Below are 21233 nucleotides of genomic sequence, written 5' to 3'. Positions count from 1 at the left end.
CCGTGACCCGAAATTGACACCTCTACATATTACCTTTGATCTACCACTTCCTACTCTTCATCCTTCCTCAACAGTTATGTGCATAATAATAGTAAGTCTTCTAACCTATGATGTACGTGCCCAATAATCCAAATTTATTTTACAAAAATTATTTTCAATATCTCTACAATATAATCATTATTTCCTTGCAATCTAAGTATAATTCTAAATTAAAGATATATTTTAGCAGAAAAATTGAGTCATGTGGTCAACTACTCACCCAGAAATTGAATTCTTCATTGGATTAAATGTAGAAGTAAAAACCAAAATATCACTCTTGCCTTGGTCTACAGCCTGCTGCTCACTGAGACCAACAACTGAAAGAGGTGGTATGCTGCAAAAATGAGAACATAAATACTTAAGAAAACAACAAGATATGCAAATTGAAAAGAAGGGCTGAGATTATCTGATCTTAATCTAGTTTATATTTAAGTGGACGCCATCAACAAATTGGATGAGCTTTAAGCGAGGTTTATGCTTCACAACGACGCACAAACCTTAGCATTTGTTCCCAGACCTAGGGTGGCAAGAACGATATGCTAAATCTACATCATTATACTTCTAAAAATATGTTTTTTAACAAAAAGCACACGGCATTATTGCTTAAATCCAGATAGAAAACCAAAACAAGCAGACAAAAAACACAATCAGAAAAAAGTAAAAAGATAACCAGAAATGCATAATCAAGCCATACAAAATTCCCATGGGGTAACAAATGAACGCATTCAAGCACAATTTAAGAAAAATACCCACATAAAGTCATAAACAAGCATAAATGTGCATGATCACTCCCATGCATTAATACACATAACCAAACATAAATTAAATTTGATTTTAGTCCAAAGAACGAGATGCTACATAGAGATATTAGGGCAATGAGCTACATTTAGTTTTTGAGTTTCCAAGTGGAGTTTCCAAGATACAATAATGAAATGGTTGATCGCCCCTTGGTATTCTTGTGTTGTTGTCTTTTTCCCTCTCGTAATGCTTTCTTTTTTTTACAGATTTTTAGAGTTTGGTTATGCATAATGCTTTTAAATATGAAGATGTTGTCGTGTAAGGATGCTTTTAATAAATCAAAATTATATTTGGGCAAAGTCATTCTTCTTATTTGGGAAAGGATTAGTGGCTTATCCTTGTTCTTCTATTTAAGTTCTACACTAACATCAATTATTCTATCCAACTTATATAAGTTCTACAAAATCTTTCTCAATCCAGCTACCCATCCTATCGACAGTTCCACACATCAAATCTGTCACACAACCACACTAAACAACTATTGTATCCTTTCCCCCTCATATAAGCTAACCATAGAACACCTACATGCATCATATTTCCCTACATAACCTCCCCTTAGCTTACAACAACAATAACAACAATCCTTTATCCCACTATGTGTGGTCGGCTACATGAACCTTTGTTCTCTATTATGTCCTATTAAATGCCAAATTCTCATTTAAATCTAATAAAAATGTTATTTTTATACTTTCTAATCAAGGCTTTTTAGGTTTACATCAACATGTCTTATTTGGGAAAGGATTAGTGGCTTATCCTTGTTCTTCTATTTAAGTTCTACACTACCATCATTTGTTCTATCCAACTTCAATAAGTTCTACAAAATCTTTCTCAATCAAGCTACTCTTCATATCGACAGTTCCACACATCAAATATGTCACAAAACCACCCTAAAAAGCTATTGTATCCTTTACCCCTCATATAAGCTACAATAGAACACCTACATGCATCATATTTCCCTACATAACCTCCCCTTAGTTTACAACAACAATAACAACAAGCCTTTATCCCACTATATGTGGTCGGCTACATGAACCTTTGTTCTCTATTATGTCCTATTAAATGTCAAATTCTCATTTAAGTTTAATAAAAATGTTTTTTTATACTTTCTAATCAAGTCTTTTTAGGTTTACATCAACCTGTATTATTTGGGAAATGATTAGTGGCTTATCCTTGTTCTTCTATTTAAGTTCTACACTACCATCACTTGTTCTATCCACCAACTTCAATAAGTTCTACAAAATCTTTCTCAATCCAGCTACTCTTCCTATCGACAGTTCCACACATCATTTCTGTCACACAACCACCCTAAACAACTATCGTATCCTTTCCCCCACATATAAGCTAACCATAGAACACCTACATGCATCGTATTTCCCTACATAACCTCCCCTTAGCTTACAACAACAATAACAACAAGCCTTTATCCCACTATGTGTGGTCGGCTACATGAACCTTTGTTCTCTATTATGTCCTATTAAATGTCAAATTCTCATTTAAATCTAATAAAAAAGTTATTTTTATACTTTCTAATCAAGTATTTTTAGGTTTACATCAACCTTTCTTAACATATATCGAATCAAGTACATCTACTCTCCTATTAGAGTCATCGGAAGGCTGACATTTTATATGACCAAACCATCTAAGATGACTCTGTCTAAACTTATCTGCCACTGTAGCTACTTCAACATTTTTCGCGTATATACTCATTTCATATTCTATCTCTAAGTGTAAGCCACTCATTCACCTGAACATCCTCATGTCTACAACACTTAAATTTGTGCTTCTCTTTTAGTGGCCAACATTATGTGCCATAAAGCATTGCAAGTCTCACCACCATCTTATAAAATTTTCTCTTGAGGGGTACTTTTTTGTTAGACAACAAGTTTTTTGCATTCCTCCACTTTAACCATCCAACTTGAATTATGCTAATAATATCCCCATCTATTCATCATTTTGAACAATAGACCAACTCATCTAAAATAAGCACTCTTTTAATGACTTGATTATCCAATATCAGAATCCCACCAGTAAATCTATTACTATAAAAATTACACTTCATGTATTCAATTTTAGATAATAACCCCCCACCCTAGCACTTCATGTATTTAGATAATAAACATCCCCCCCCCCAAAGCATCCACAAATAGAATCGACAATCTAAATCAGCCCAAACCCCATTCCCTAATAGTACCTCTAGATCACCTTTGGAAAGCAAGCTTCCCAAAGTCCTCCAAACCACAGATATTTTTCATTGGGTCCACCTACATCCCCTTGCACAAAAAAAAAATCACTTAAACCCTCCCCGTTAAAGCCAACCATGGTCTCTTGCATCAAGCCTACCTATAGATACTATAAGGACAATTGCACTAGGAAACTTAATCAAGTGGATATATATATCTACTTATGATAACAGACATACATATTGTTTCTCAAGTCCTTTAAGTTACAGTATCTTAGAGCAATGATATAACCACTAAGTTAAATTAAAAATTTGATTACCAAAATACGGCAGAAGGAACATTACTATGGTCAGGTTTGGTTGGCTGCCCGCCAAAAACAGTTTTCTGCAACCAAGTTGAAATAAAATGTATTAAAAAGTAGAAATGTAATTAATAATGGTTAACTATAAATAACTCGTACATTTCAGATTATAACAAAAACTAATACTATCAAAAGTGAACATACTGAGAAGCAAGTCCCCTCCAATAAAGCCACAGGAGTCAAATTCAGCCGGTTCGTAACATCTCCAACAGCCCATATGCTTGGGATAGTAGTGCGAGAATACTCATCCACCTGACAAAAGATTGGCATTACAAAAGTTAGCCAATCCATATGGTACGGTCAATGCGAGACAAAAATAACTCAAACATAGTAACCTCTACATAAAAAGCTTAACTAGGTCTTATGTCTCAATGGTGCATTGGAAATTCAAGTATTGAAGAACATTTGTGTTTGAGAACTGTCCTGTTCAAGCTGATAAACTAAGCTCAAGGAATTAAGGTGAGCTGGTGAGGGTGTAGGGTGTGTTGGGGGATTGGAATGTTACGGTTTTTGACCTGAATCACTTGTTATAAACACAACAAAAAGATAAACGAACCTTGATAGCTCCAGCTTTATCCAACTCAACACCAACAGCTTGAAGATTCAATCTTTTTGTGTTTGGGGCCCTACCTGTCAATGCCGCAAAAATGAAAAGGAATAAATAAAGAGTGACATACTCCTTCAGAAAGAAATTCAGGAAGAATTGCAACTTAATTGATTGCAATATAGCTTTCTTCTCAAAGATATAGTGTTCTACTTAACTGACAAATGCGGAAAAAAAAATCCTAAAAACAAATATCTCAAAGTAAACTTAAGATCAGAGGAGCAGAAGAAATTGTGGACCAGTTTAGCTGCATAAAATGCTTGAAAGCATTGAAAGCTTTATAAGTGATGTTTTGTGATGGGTCTTTGAAGAACTTCATTTACAAAGCCTTATCATGTAGTCTTCTTTTTAAGGAGATCTACAGAAATCCCCTTGCTTTATAGATCAAGCCTAATCCAAATTTAAGCATTCGTAGATCGTTCAATGCTTTTCAAATAATACTCTATTTAATTTGGAGAATCTTACTTGATCAGCATGTGTGATGTACTTTTAGAAGTTCACCACTCCTATCAGGGTCATTTTGTTGACTCAATTTTTTAATTGAGTGGACTCATATTAATTAAAATCAAATTGTAACAAAATATCCGAAATGATTCAATAATATGATAATATGTCAGTGTATTGATTACACCTCAATGAATCATCTACGGTTTAACTCTTCTAACCCACTTTTTATAATCTTCATTTTGATTTTATTTATGAAAATTTTACTTATCTGTTATTTTGCATGATTGGTATATCTGAGATGGATCATGCTCCATTGAAACTCTATATAGACCATGGATTAGTGTGTGCTGGATTAAAAACTTCTTAAAATGTAATTTTACCCATAAATTATAACGAAAATTATAACTGCATTTTTCTTATTTGAAACTACGTGTAGATTGATCCCTAATGGTTGGAGTACGCAAGTAGTTGGAAGTTGCTTCAACTATTGGGCTAGAAACATTTTTTCAATTCTCACCTAGAACATTTGCTCCAACATTTCAAGTGGAAAAGAGAAATTGTTCCCAGCCATTTCACTCGATCCACCTCTACTTGCCACTCCCACCCCCTCAATGTTGGGTATATATATAAGGGATGGAATTTTCTCCTCCTTGAAGGAGAATCACCTAACACCTTCCAATTAGATTTTTTATAATATTATAACTTTCTGATGCATGATCAAAATCATTCATTCTCTTTAGCAACAAATAATCCAAAGCCACATAAAATTTCAAGAAAATTCAAAATGCTTTGACAATCAATCAAGATGATCAAAACTTTCTCAATGAAACGTATTGATTGCATGAGAAAAAAAGAGGCATTCTTAATGCATAAAGTGAACCAAATAGAATGGAATTAAATAGATAAGTCATTCTTAATATTTATGAAGCATTTGATTGTTTTCATTAGAGAAATATATGAGCTAAACTAGACACTCAAGTGGGGTTCCATATATCATTTGGACCTATCTTGTTTCTTTCACTTGACATGATGAATAATTGAAGTATTATAAAAAGATGATTAAACTGGATCTGTTAGTAAACTTCATATTATGGATTAGAATTCATAATGTAATCTTGAATTTGAAGACCTTATAAAGATTTAGATGCAATGAAATGAAATTTAAAGAAAATCATCATTCTCCTTCTAGGAAGATTAAAGCCAATCTTATATATGAGCGTGGACAAACGCAATGTATTGCCACATATTCGCTTTAATATTTCTTTAGACAAATTTGTACAACTAACATTAACTACATCGAAAGATAGACTAATGTCACACTATCGACTTGAAAAGAGAAATAATTTATTTTCATAAACAAACTAAGCATGGGGAATGTAGAATTCATCTCGAATGATAAAATTTACATTCACCTATCATTTTCATTATAAAATTAAGCAAGGAATAAGATTTAGTCTGCGTCCAAAGATTTTTTCCTACTTTAAAAAACTAAAGTAGAGTTTATTTTATAACGGGTTCTAGAATCCCTATAGAGGTAAGCCTCTATAATTAATTACATCTCCGAATGTGAGAAATAGACTAATTAAATATATGAAAATTTAATTAAAATTTTGAGTTTAAAAGCTTCAAGATTGATTTATCATTTTAGAAGAAATTATAAATTTAGAATTTATTTAAGATTAAGAAAAGACACATTGAGATGCGTACAATATAGATTTATATCTATATGGAGTGGACAACCAGCTAACATTCTTATAATCAATCAAAGTCTTATTCATGCAAGATAGGATGGCTCTATCCTGACAAGTCAATAATTTTAATTAAGAAATTAAAATCTAGACTATACAAAATATGCAAATGAATCTAGCTAACGTCATGTATAATGTATGAAGTATTAAATGCTATGCAAACATAATGCATAAATAAAAAAAAATTATTCATTTACTTGAAACATAAATACATCCCAGGGTGTTACTGAAAAAATAAGATGGTCAAGCTTCACCACAATATGCTTGGGTTTCAACACCTATAACTGAACTAGGTTTAAATGTGATTCTTAATATCTTCTAGCTCCAATCTCCTATTAGATTTCAAAAGAACACATCTTCCAAAGGAGAGGGGATTATCTTGTTAACCAGAAATATATTCACATTATCATATTTCTAATTTATATTATTAAAATTAATTAAAGACTTATGAGGGACTCATGACTTATACCTTCTAAAGGAGACAAGCTAGTACATAAGAAGCTGCAATAATATTATTTAAAACCCTCCAATCGATATGCATAAGCTATTTTTAAGGAATTGTATATAATGCAAAAGGAGTATTTAATTATTTAAGATGGATTAAGGGCCTCCTAAATCCATGCTATTAATAATTTAATTGATTTAATTAATAATTTTTAATCAAAAAAGAAACAGTTCAATTAAATTAATTATGAAATTTTATTTAATTGATTTAAAAAAAATTTAATTTTTATGCCTTAACAAAAATTTTTTTTTATTTGAATTTAAATTTTTAAATTTTTTTTAAGATTTTTTAACTCAATGCACTTCCCTTGTCACTAGTGATTAGAAATTTACTCATTTTGCCAAGTTTAGGGTTGCGTGGTATCGGTTTATCACCATATTTAGCATTTTCTTCTTTTTATTTTCCTAAATCATAATGCATAAATTCTAATAAATAAATAAAATAATAAATTATTTAAAAAAATAAATTAATCAAATATAAATAAATTAAACTAATCAGAATAAATTCGACATTAATGCAATCTAATTAAATAAGTTAAAAATTAAATTAAAGTAACTTGAAATTAACACTAAAATAAATTAAAAAAAACTCCAAAATAAAATTCAATATTTAATAATCATTCCACATTAATTAAAAACTTAAATAAATCATTAAAATTTTAAATAAAAATCAAATAAAAATTTATGATAACAAATAAATTTTAATTAACTCAAACTAATAATATTTGATAATTAATTCAATTAAACTTGATTTAATTAAATATATTTATTAATTAAATGTTAAATCATTAAATAAATGACCATTCTATTTAATGTTTAAATATTTTAGAGAGCATAATAGCATTGGATTTTAAAAGTCTTTAATCAAATTTAAACAATATAAATCCTTATGCATTATATCCAACTCCTAGAAATTATATGTGCATTGGATTGAAGGGTCTTTAAATAATTAATTAGACTTTTATGTATTATATTTATCTATATTTTGAAAGACATAAACGCATGGAATCATAAATATTTAATGATTTTAACAAATGTAAAGTTTAAAATATAACAATGTGGTATATTATTAGGTAACACATGCTCACAAAGCTACTAGTTAGCCCCAATGAGAGTGAAATAAACCTCATAGCCCTAATTTAACAAAAAAATTATTATTCTACTTAAAAAAGCTATTGTAAAATCAATAAGAAAATACTTAGGCATTGAAGCTTTCATGCTATTTACTTGACTCCCTTTAGAAAGGAAAAAATGTATTGAATTGAAAGCTTAAGGACTAAAACACTTAATCAAAATAAAAGATTTTATGCAACCAATCCTATCCTTTATGAGAAAAAGATAACATTACAATTATGAGTCTTAGGACTTGGGCTAGTGGCTTGTACACTTTGAAGCCACTAACTAATATGGTTCTTTAAAATTTAAAATAAAATAATTCAAATAAATAAAACATATTAAAATTCAATTAATAAAATTTTAAAGTATTAAAACTTAAACTTAAATCAAAATTCCCACTAACATATAACCAACAAACAACTTCAAATTTAAATAGCTTAAAAATTAAATTTTTTAGGACATATCAAAATTACACAATCTTTTTCACACACTAGAACTTGTTTACTAGGGTCACTGACTCTAATATTAGGCTAGGTCGTAGTGTGTTTGGTGTGATGTAAATACCTTTGCCTGGATGGTATCCTTGATATGTTTGTTTACTATCATGCATTCTATGACATGCATAATTACTTTTTTGTTGGTGCATTTTAGTTTATTAAATTATATACACCTACACTATATTCATACATGCATTACATTTATGTTTATGGCACATTTTATTTATTGCAAAAGGAAAAATAAAGTAGAATATATCAAGGTTTATTTTAAAAAATAAAAGAAATGTACAAAGCATCTATGTACATATATATATATATATATATATGCAAATGATCAAATATAAATGTAGAGCGTCTACATTGTATATTTAAATTTAAGTATAAATTTAAAGAGTTGTAAAATTTTAAATATGATTGTTTATACATACATATATGACTAAAAAAAACTCTCCTCTCCTTTGGAAGGTGTTTTATTTTAGAATCTTATAGGAGATTTATAATTAGAAGATAATAAGCAATCACATTTAAACATAATTCATTTATAGTTGTAGAAACTTAAGCACATTGTGGTGGAGCTTGATCACCTTATTTTTCTAACAAGATCCTTGGATGTATTTATATTTCAGGTACATGAATAAAAAATTTTATTTATGCTTTTGTTTCATACAACATATATGACGTTAGCTAGATTCATTTGCATATTTTATATAGCCTAAATTTAAATTCCTGAATTAAAATTATTGACTCGTTAGGATAAAGTCATCATGTATTGCATGCATAAGGCATTGATTGATTTCTAGGATGTTAGCTGTATAAGTCCAGATTATATACCCCTTAGTATGTATTCTCTAAATCCTAAATAAATTTTAAATTTATAATTTTCTTCTAAAATGATAAATCAATTTTCAAGCCTCTAAACTGAATTTTTAATTAAATTTTCATATATTTAAATAGTCTAATCCTCACTTTAATCAAGAGTGTTATTTTTGGAGATGTAATTAACTATATAGAAAGTCTATAACCCGGTATAAATAAACCCTATAAGAAAAAATTTTGGGTAGACTAAATCTTATTTCTTGGTTAATTTCAAAATTAAAACAGTAGGCGAATGTGAATTTTATCTTTCGGGACAAATTTCACATTCCCTATGTTGAGTTTGATTATGAAAATAAATAGTTTCTTTTTTTTCAAGTCGATAGTGTGGCATTAATGTATCTTTTGAGATAGTTAATGTTAGCTGTATAGATTTGTCTGCAGAAACATTAAAGCGAATCAGTGGCAATACATTTATTTTGCCCAAAATGGGCACCTCTTCCAACTTATTGGTTATCTACACTTTAATGCAAAGGTTATTTCAATTTTTTTAAGAAAAAACCCTACTCAAATAATATAAGAAATTAAAATTCTTCATACATGGAAACATATTCACCAATTGGCGCCTTTTGCGAGAGCTCTAAAAAACACAAAAAGGATTCTAATAATATTTGTTGAAAGTGCAATTGCTTCACCCATAGCTGAAATCATGTTGAAAATAGATTTAGGGAGAGAAAAGTGCTAGACAAAAGATGGCATCGTAAAAGTTGTGCAAAAAGATTTGCCCAATTAACACCTCAAGTATAACTCCACAGATATTTATGCGATTTATTTATTTGTAAAATAATATTTCCTATCATTCATGCAATGATAAGTCCTCGTATCATTGTGAAACAGCAGCTTCTGGCACACATGTCAAAAACCTCAAAGAAATAGCTAAAGAATATACGGTATTATTTATAGAGAATGCAAAGTAAGAATATATTTGCAGGCATATCATTTCAAGATTTAAAAAAATGAATACAAAAAGTTAAACAATTACAATCACTGAATATATTATTAAAGGATTTTCCATCTTGTTAACACACAGAATAAAAGACCGGTGATTGATCGAATTCTAACATGGCTATAAAAAAAATGAAAAAAAGATTACCCTGTCATTCTAAAGGTTAAGTATTTCAAGGAATTGTATATTGAAACGTAAATAGAATTGAATCTCAAACAAAAAATAACATTCTACCTGTAGCAAACAAGACAGTATCAGCCACAATCACATCTCCGTGGTCCGTCAAAACTCTGATGCCCTCTTCTGTTTTACTTAACTGAAGCAGCTTAGAAATTTTAGAAAGGGAATGCCCGATATTGAGAAAGAAATCAGCAGGAAAATATAATATTTTGATTAAAACATCCTTTTAGGAAATAATTCACCTCTTGTATATTCTTTCCAGGGTGTAATCTAATTCCCCTTCCTTCAAGATTTTTGGCAACCACTGCTCTCATTTCATCATCAAAACCCCTACGCAAGTTTAATAAAGCACATAAAACAAAGAGATCAACAAGTAATGCTTGGATCACTTAACAAGAATATGTACAAAATGAAACCCACTCAAGATAAGATAATGAGTAGATAAATCTAGCAGGAAACTCCAAAATCTTGTTGTAGTTCATTGCATGCTTCGTTGGGACAGCGTCCGCCCCACACTGTCACAAGCATCTCACATCCGCTGGCATCCTCGGGGGAATCCCAACACAGCCTAGCGGTGTCCTTGCTCTCGCTTGCAGGCTTCTTGAGCTTGTTTGAGTGCGCATTGGACCACGCCTATGCTTGCTCAAAACCGTTCACTAGCTTGCGCTGCTTCCACTTGCCTGCAACACATCATCTAAGTCATTCCACTCGAACTATCGTCTCTAGTGTGTCCATCTCACCAATTCATCACAGGCCACTTTGACTGTCCTTAGTTCTCATTCATGAGTTCTAGGTAACTTCGATGGTGACTTGCTCCAGCTTCCTTAATGTAGCCGTTCTTCCATCTCACTTCATAAGATTACTTTTCCTATTTTATCGGTGCTTCCCAAAGGTGACATCATGGCTCCAACACGTTCTTCATCTTTACTAAATCCTATTCGTCAAACGTCATTAAGTGATCCAACAATTTATCCATGGATCTACATCAACCAATCCACATTATATTCTTTGGGAATATTTTTTAGCAAACCGATACAAGGGGGTGCTACTACTGCTAAACTCTTTTAATTGTCTCTGGCCCGTGTTCTTGTTAAGATTCGCTAAAGATGTATAAATTAGCACTTCTTCTTATGCTTATTAACAAAAAGTGAAGTTTGAAGATTAGCCCTCATTATGCAAAATCTGAAAAATGTTTTAATATGCCTTTGTTTATTGATTTAAGGCCTAGAATTAAAGAAATCATCCTCCAGAGTTTCTTTTGTTAGGGTTAGCTCTTTTGATCATATTATAGACATGCATGTAAGTTCTCAATCGCACTCGGATCTATTGAGAAAGTTTATTCTTGTCGAATTTTCAAAAAACATATTGAATTATAGATAAGACACTACTCCGAGAATTTAACCACATTTTGCGAGAACTTTATAATCTTATTGTAGATTTCCCATAAGCGCAACCTCTTATGATTAATTAATCCTCTTAATGATGATTGAGAACTTTTGAATAAGGTCAATCTATAGATGCGAAGTGCTTAGAATATAGTAGCAATTTGATTTAGAATTGAGGAAAATACATCATCGTTATTTTAAGGTGGATGTAAGGGAAAATATGACGAGCAAGATTAACATCCCGTGATTCCATCATTACGGGTTGTGGTGAACCTTAATCTACTAAGTAGATATAAGAGACGCAACCTGAAGGATCTTCATCGGCAACCATGGACTATGTCAATTAATAGGACCTTGTAAATCTAAGGTGCATGCTTGTCTAAGGAAATAACTTTACCTCAAACTTAGCTAACGCATAGCTTTGTGTTTAATCAAGTGCACCTTATGATTCACAACTCAAATGGCTAAGATATTTAGGAACATCTGGGTTGCACCCTTGACCGTCATTTAATGATGTCATTTTACAATGAAATCATTATATCAAAGGGAACTGATCAACCATTATTCATAAATAGAAGGCATGTCACATGTTCAAACTGGCAAAAGATCTTTTCAAAATGATCATAGTGATACACTCAACATGACGTTAGCTTTTTATTAATCGATATTATTGTAAATATATCACTCTCATTGAATTGATGTGGAGAATGAATGGATATTTGGTTTAAGTTTTGGAGGTAAATTTTAGTTGAATATTTTATATTTTTCTTTTAGATATCTCGGGTCAATTGTTCTAAGTGATGGAGAAATAGATCGGGATAATAATAGCAAAATTCAAGTTGAATAGTTAAAGTGGAGAAATGCAACATGCATGTTGTGTGACAGAAAAGTATCCCTAAAACTTATGGAAAAATTTATAAGATGGTCCTATAATGTTTAATGGAGTAGAGTGTTGGCCATTAAAAGAGAAGCATAAAATTAAGTGTTGCAAAGATGAGGATGCTCAAGTGGATGAGCGGTTTCACTCTTAAGCGATAGAATGTGAAACAAGTATATACGTGAAAAGGCTGGAGTAGCTAAAGTGGAAAATAAGAATAGAGAGAGTCGTCTTAGATGATTTGGTCACATAAATATCGGCCTTTCGATGACCAATTAGAAGAGTAGATGTATTAGATTTAACCTATGTTAATAGAGGTAAAGGTAGACCTAAACAGACATGATGATAAAGTATTAGAAATTACATTTTTTATTAGATATAAATGAGAATCTGACTCTTAATAGAATACAATGTTTAAAATTGCACATTCGGGTATTGAGGCGTTTTTCATTCATGAGGCGAGGCGTAATCCTCAAGGCGTTTTGAGGCGTAAGCCTTAAAATCAGTAAACATAAAATGATAATTTTTTATATACTAATGAGTGAATAATATAAAACATAAAAAAGCATAAGATATGAAGTGAAATCAAAATATCTCTATAATAAGACAACATGAAATATAGTTCAACTCAATATTCTATCATTCCCAAATCCCAGTATTCTTTTCATTAACATATAATTCCAATTTCCAAAAATAAATAGCAATGATATATCACATAAGAACTCATAAGTCATAAGCACTGTCATCACTAATGTGTTCTTCATTTGAATCATCAACAACAACAACACAACAAGGCCTTTATCCATCACGTGGGGTCGGCTACATGAATCCTTTTTCTCCATTGTGACCTATTAAAAGTCAAATTCTCGTTTAAACTAAAAAAGAAAGTCATATTTCCTAATATTTTCTAACCAGTCTTTTTAGGTCTACCTCTACCTTTCTTACATAAGTCAAATCTAATACCTCTTACTCTCCTAACCGGGTTCAGTTCGCAGGCCGCCGTTTTTATGTAGACCAAACTCATCTAAGGCGACTTTCTCTTAATCTTATCTTCTATCTGAGCTTAACTCCAACCTTTTCACGTATATGATATTTCGTATCTATCTCTAGAGGGTAAAGCCACTCAATCCAACCTAAGCATCCTCATTCTTGCCATATACACTTAACTTAGTATTAATGCTTCTCTTGTAAGCCAAAACATTCGGCACCATAAAAGCATTGCATAGGCCTTCCACTACATACTTATAGAATTTATCCCTTAAGTTTTGAGGGGTACATCTCTATACATAACAAAAGCCGATGCATTACCTCCACTTCAAACATACCACTTGAAATTCTGCTGATAGATATCCCCATCTAAGTTTCCACCTCACTCTGAACAATAAGATCCAAGATATCTAAAACGTGTACTCATTATTAATGACTTGATCGTCCAAAGTCACAATCCCATCATAGGATCTATTACTACTTTAAAGGTGTAACACTCCATATATTCCGTTTTAGAATCACTCAAGCGAAAACCTTATAGACTCTAAGGTTGACGCCATAGAGTTTCAAGTTTAACTCTTCAACTCCGCTCCTTAGTCTTATCAACAAGAAGAATATCCCATCAGCAAAAAGCATACACACCCAAGGTAGCATCCTCTTGCAAATATCTGTGAGAACATCATGACTAAAGGCAAAAAGATTAGGAGCTTAAGGCTGATCCATTGATGTAACCAAACGAAATAGGGAAATACTTGGTCAATCCACTTGTGTTGAACACAAGTAATAGGACTCTGCATACATATCTTGAATGATTTTGAATATAAGCATTATTGATTCTTCTTTTTCAGACTTCTCCATAGGCAACTTCTCTTGAAACTTATCATATGCTTCTTTCTTTCTAAATCAATAAATATCAACATATGTAGATCCTCCTTATTCCTTACTCTATTTTATTTCTCCATCAAACCTCTAATAAAAAGTGTTGGTTTAGTTTTTATTTTTTTTTAAATTCTTCCATAGTACGAGCCTACCCGGCATGAAATCCAAATTGATTTTGAGAAACATTGTTATCTACTGCAGCAATATTGTCTCGTCAATAACTCGCTTTCCATATGCAATTTTAAAGTATGACACATTAACTTAAGTACCGTCTATATATACACAATTTGTGCAGTAACCTTTAATTCTTAAAATAGGAATTAACACACTCATTCCTCCAACTCATTTGGCAAATCTTCTTAGTCTTCAAAATAGTTTAAAAAGTTTAGTAAGCCATGAAATTCTTCATCTCCCTAAGTCATTTTCCACCTGCTCATTGGAATATCACAGGTCAACAGCTTTTCCACCCTTCATTTTCTTTAAGCCTCTCTAACTTCAGTTTTTAGCTAATACGCCGATAAAACATAAATCTTTATTTTCATCTAGGTGCTAAGGTCACTATAACGTTCAATTCTTATTCTTCAAAATCTTCATTAAAAAGTTTAGCAATATCTCATCCCATAGACTTGTTGAATATCATTTCTAAGAAAAGTATTTTTTGATCTTCAATCTTTAATACACTTCCACTTGACTAATCCTTACTCTCATATCTCTTGTTTGGGCTACTTATACATATATCATTCTCCCTCTTTAGTTATCTAAATCTATTCATATAATGCACTAAAAGCTATGGTCTTTGCATCGCATATTGCTTTCTTAGCATCCTTACGAGCCACTTTATATATTTCCCAATTATCAGAATTTTTAAATTAAACCAATTTTTATAACAAAGCTTCTTATTTTTAATTTTTTCTTGCACATTAGGATTCCACCACCAACTATTTTTACTATTGGGAACTTTTCCCTTTGATACTCCAAGGACATCTTTTGCAATATTCTTAATATCACTAGCCACTTTTTCCCACACAATATTAGCATCCTTGCAATATTCTTCATTTGAATCATCATTATGGTGAATTGTTCTCTCCCCTTCCTCATCTCCTATAGAATCCAATGTCGGGCATTTACTTCAATATTTATGTAAGTTTTAATATATAAAACATGAAGCGTAAGCCTCATGCCAATGAGGCGAGGCGGGCCTCAACCAAGTTGAGGCGCAAGTCTCATAAAAAAACTCGAGGCGTAAGCATCGAGGCATTTTTTACTGGAATTGCGCAAAGGCGGGCCTCAAAGCGAGCCTCATATTGTGCAATTTTAAAAATAGGCCGCCTCGTTGATTATAATATACCGTTACCACACCCATCATAGAGGTATTAGTCTCATCAACTCCTATTTGTGTGAGGAGAATTAGAATATAAAGTGGGACTAACAACTCTACCATAAAAGTGAAGCAGCCCACTCGAGAGTGTGCACGTTTGACAAATTTGAGTTGAATTTTAAGAATAAGTTTGAAATTTTAAATAACTGCTAATCTTTTAAAAAAACATCTAAACGCATCTTGGAGTGGAGGAAATTTAAGTTCATTCTTATTTATGGTCAACACAACATTCTCAAACTTCAAATACATGCACTTAAACTTTGTCGGACCACATGCAGACAATTTTACTTTAGCAAGTTAGATTTAACTCTTGATTGGTGCACACACATTCAGTGTCTTTACACAGTCTTTGCAAGTTTTTTATGCATTTCTACAATGAACTTAAACACTTTTCAAGTGTATATGCACGACACATTTGCATGCTTTTCAGACATTTACATTACCCATTTGCGTGTTTCGCAAAGCATTTTAATAAAGTATTGAAATTGTCTCGCTATGCATGTACATGATTTGAAAAATATCTAGATAGGAAGCGAGCAATATTTTATTTTTAAGCTTCTAAGGATCACATTCTATCCAATTGTGTTTTTGTGTTGTGGATCCCGTTATGATTTTCACGAGTTGGCGTCTTTTGTGCATTCTAAGCTATCATAATTTTCGTCCATATGTGATTGTATTTTCGTGTGGTGGGTTCCATGGGAAATCATTCTTCCTCCTATAAATAGGAAGGATAACTTGGTTAATTTTGGGAGTCCACAGTGTCTTGTTGGAGTAAGTTTTGCACTTATCCTTAAATGAGTTCTTTATTAAGTTATTGTGTCTAGTTCTTTTATTATTTTGATTCAATATTTGTAACTTTGTTCTCATTCTTTTGATTTTTTTAATTTTATATTTAGTCCATTTTTATTTTTGTATTGTTCTTATGTCCATGTTAATCTAATAAGTTAAAATATTGGTAGAATTTCAACAGCCTTATAACATCCCTCAAGTATAGGGGGAAATCAAGGAATGTTAGGTCTATCCACCACGCCAAAAAAGGTGTGTGTACATGTGTCTTTTAGTCAAGAAAAACGGTGTTGGCATGAAACCTGCTTTGTATACATAGGATTCCATTTCCCTTAAATTAGAATGTAATTATCCAGATTTCCCCTTAGAGAAGTGTCAGGGTTTAGTTAGATATGGGTTCTTACTTCCCATGAGCACAAACACTCAGAGTTAATTACCCCTCTTAACGCGTAAGAGAGAACTCTCGATTAAGGATGAATAATATTAGGTATTTTTAGTTTCAATTGCAGGGGAAATTGTAGTAAACCTGATCAAGATCTCATGTTTCTGTTGTCCTGCGTATACCGTAGGTTTTAGTCTACTAATACTAGTGATCATTGATCGTAGTGTTCAAAAAATCTGATTAGCCGCCATGAGTTTTCTCCTCTCAAGAATCCAGAATAAACTGAAGTGATTATGAGTGAGTTGTAATTTTAACGAAGTTTCGAATTTACATTTATTAAAATACCCCATAGTTGATTTAGTTTAAGATTTATGACTTCATTTAGAAATTACCCATTTGTTTGAATTGGTTCGGGGCTTACAGCTTCCGTTGGAAGTAGCCCGGAGGTTTAATTTGGAATGGGTCTTACAACTTCCATTGGAAGTTGCCCAAAGAATTTAGAAATGGGTCTTACGACTTTCAATGAAAGTTTACCGTATGTTTAATTTGGCTTCCACTTCTTGTAGAAGTTTACCCAAATCGCAGGTCTTACAACTTCCATTGGAAGATGTTTGGTTGTTTTGATAGGTCTTACAGCTTCCATATTTAGAAGTAGTCTCATAGTTTAGTTGAAGGTTCCTCATTTCTTGTAAAGGTTTTCCAAATAGTAGATCTTACAACTTCACTTGGAAGATGCCTAGCTATTTTGATCGGTCATACGGCATCTGTATTTAGAAATAGTCATATGGTGGGTCTTATAACCTAGCCCTATAGGTTAAGCTATTTGATTTATTTTAATTATTTGGGTAGGTCTTACTGCTAACCTATGGAAGTTGCCTTTAAGTTTTGTTTGGATTTTAGGATTTTTTTTCTTTATTTATAAGTTAGGGGGTCTTATGATTTCACTTAAAAGTTGCTAGTTCGTGGGTCTTAAAATCTAGCCCTCTAGGCTAAGCTGTCCATTTAGTTTAGTTTAGATAGGACTTATGACTTCCCTTATGAAGTAGTCTGTTTGTTTGAGTTTAGAGTTATTGTATTTCACTTATAAGTTTCCCTAATGTGTAGGTCTTCTTGCTTCACTTAGAAGTTGTTTGTTGGTTGGTCTTACAACCTAGTCCTATAGGCTAAACTGCACGTTTTATTTTGGTTGAGGGTTTGATGTTTCATTTAGAAGTTTTCTAAATAATAGGTATTATGACTTTCATTGGAAGTTGCTTGGTTTACTTGGGTAAGTCTTGTGACTTTTGTATTTAGAAGTGACCTAATGGTGAGTCTTACAACCTAGCTCTATAGTAAGGCTGCATGTAGGTTTATAGGACTTACTACTTCCTTTTGAAAGTAGCCTAATTGTTTTAGTTTAGGATGGATTAGATAGCAAGTATTTTAGTTTGCAATTTTTGGTAGCTTGACACTAGCCTTAATTTTCAGTAGTTTACTAGTGGCTCTAACTTGACACTAGTGTTTTTGCTACAGTACCCTGCTTTTTTTTTTCTTTCAATACCTAATTTACTTTCAATACCTGCTTTTAGCTGTTTAGTTTTTTAGTACTTTGTCTTTTCTTGCTTTAGATAGCAAGTATTTTAGTACTTTGTCTTTTCTTGCTTTAGCTGTTTAGTTTTTTAGTACTCTGCATTTTCTTGTTTTAGAAGTTTAACTTCAGTACTAATGAGTTTTGTTTACTTGTTTACAGAAATTCGTGCTCCTTCAGAGCTTGCCCAAGAGCATTTGGAGAGTTTTTAGATTTTTTTTTGTTTGAGAGTTTTGTGAGTTTTGCATTTAACGTTTAGTGTTTTTTAGTTTTTTTAGTTTGAGTTTTAGAAATTTGGTTGTTTAGTTGGTGTGAGTTATTTTAGGATTATTAGAGTGAATATAATTTTCTCTTATTGCAATTTATCTCATTTATATTATTTATTCAATCAATTAAATGAATTTTAAATTGGTCAATTAATTTATTTTTAATTAATTGATTAAAAGAATTAAAGGAAGTTACAAATTATATAATTAATCAAATAATTAGATTTTAAATTAATTTTTGAATTAAATATATTATTAAATTTCTCGTTGTAATAAAAATTCAAAGTTATTTTTAAAATAATTAATAAATTTTAATTACATATTTTAATTAGTTTATTCTTATATTAATTAAAGAAAATGAATATTTTCAAGTTATTTATTCAATCAATTTAATTTAATTTTAATGTCAGTTATGAATTAAATAAATTTTAATCTTATTTTAATTAATTAAAGTATTTAATTTTGATTTGAATTTAATCAATTAATTAAATGAGAGTTTAAATGAATTAATTTTAATTTTACTTTAAAATTCATTATTTTATTTATTAAATGAAATGAGTTATTTTGTAATGATTAAATTAATTGTTTTAAATAAATTAATTGATTCTTAAATGTATTAATTGAATTAATTATTTAAAACTTCTCAAAAACTACTCTCCAATAGCTCCTGAAAATTCGGCTACCTCCCAGGGCAATTTCGGCAACCTCCAGTCGTTCCCTCGACGCGAGGGCGGTCAGGATGGCACTAGCCATGGTTTATACCCGCCCGAATTAACGAGCAACAGTGCGGGGTCTTCGAACTAAAAATAATCCTAACCAGATCAAAGATCGACGGCGTAAGGTCTTCGGATTAAAATTTTCACCACTTGGATCAAAAAGATCGATAGCGCGGGTCTTCGATTTTGAACTTTCCTGCCCGGATCAAAGATTGACGGCACAATTCTTGGAATTGCATGTCTATTTATTGTCTAAATTAAACTCCATTTAATTATATGGTAGTCAATTTTAATTAATTAAACCATTGCAGTTGGTTGCCATGGTTGTTCACGCACAATGTAATATTTGGTGGTCTGAATTATATTTTATTTGAGTGCACTGGAGAGGAGAACACAAGCAGATATATTTCACTTTGAATGCACAAGCAGTAGAGACAATGCTTGTGCAGTGCTTACGCAAAGTAAACTAATATAGGCGGAACGGGCCTGGGCTACCAGATCGGAGGAACATATCATTTGCAGGATTCGAGCCGGAGAAGAGTATTGGATTGAGTGCTCACGGGGACGAAGCCTAAGGAGGGGGAAGCCTGGGTCAAAACGGACACGCGGGCTCGCGTGCGAGCTAGGTCGGAAGCACGTGGGAGATTGCACATAGCAAGCAGGGTTGAACGGTGGTTGGGGAATGCGCATGAATCGACCAGTGCGATGGCGTGGGCTATCACTATAGGTTTGGAAACGCAGGAGTTGGTAGGTGCGGGTTGGGTGCGGATGCATGTAAGGGTTCGGTCGGACGAGTGTAGTCGGAGTGTGCTTGCGTGGTGAGAAGTTAGGCTTGAGATCGGACATGGAGGAGCATCTAAAGCGTACGGGTTTAGAAAGAACAGGAAACATAACAGAGAGTGTAAGTCTACTTTGTTCAATTTCTTTGCCCTTTTTATTGACTGAATTATTGAAGGAATATGTTGCTTCCCAGAACAATGCATTTGTTCGGCTGATTCCGATTTTCCTTTTCTCCTCTTTTTTTTTTAATATTAATTGAGCTAAACCGATGTGTGTGTTTTGTTATCTTCCAAAAAAAATATTTCTATTTTTAATTCCGTCAACAGGTGTAAACAGCATGACCTAATCTTCTACACCCACCACACAAAAAAAGGTGTATGGATCTTTGTACATGCCACAAAAATGCAGAATTTGATTTCCCCGCCGAGTTAAGAAAAATGTATATGTGTCCATTTTTTTTGTGACCCTAATATTTATCCCACCTCGCAAAAAAAAACATGTAAGGGTTTTCTCCCCAACATGCCAAGAAAAACATAGAATAAGTTTTCACCTACACAAAAAAAATTGCAAATACAAGATTGCCCCATCGCATAAAAAAGAATACGTACAAGAACTTATACATTGTGGTGAGTTTGTCATGCATTTAATACCTTTACGCATGAGGGATTGTTGACATCAGAATTGATAGGAAGAAAATCAACACTCTTTTTTTTTTTTTACTTTTATCTCTCCTTAGGCCTAGATGCCCTGATACCGTTAGCAAGTGTTATCAAATTTATAAGCTCTGATGATCTTATTGATAGATAAATACATTTTATAGGTAATTGTTGTAGCTAAATTGAGCTATAACATTCATGGAATACGATCTATTGTTGAGAAAACGGTGCTGGTATTTCCAGTATTTAAATTCCTTGTTTATCCTCTTCAAATAATATCA

At 32.0% G+C, this 21233-nt stretch overlaps 1 protein-coding gene across 2 annotated transcripts in view; it reads right to left on the bottom strand.

The window, feature by feature from the left end:
• Positions 1-259: 259 nt before the first annotated feature.
• LOC110101467 (glutathione reductase, cytosolic) overlaps positions 260-21233 on the bottom strand; it is a gene marked incomplete at its 3' end in the record, with an annotated part of 43730 nt that continues 22756 nt past the window's right edge. For both annotated transcript variants that reach the window (XM_028694743.1, XM_028694744.1), the window contains 6 exon segments: positions 260-373; positions 3337-3401; positions 3523-3630; positions 3935-4008; positions 10348-10429; positions 10536-10623. In XM_028694743.1, the coding sequence (XP_028550576.1) occupies positions 260-373; positions 3337-3401; positions 3523-3630; positions 3935-4008; positions 10348-10429; positions 10536-10623 (531 nt within the window).

This window comes from Dendrobium catenatum, unplaced genomic scaffold, assembly GCF_001605985.2.
Source record: "Dendrobium catenatum unplaced genomic scaffold, ASM160598v2 fragScaff_scaffold_542, whole genome shotgun sequence".
NCBI lineage: Eukaryota > Viridiplantae > Streptophyta > Magnoliopsida > Asparagales > Orchidaceae > Dendrobium > Dendrobium catenatum.
This window is presented reverse-complemented; position numbering and strand designations above follow the sequence as displayed.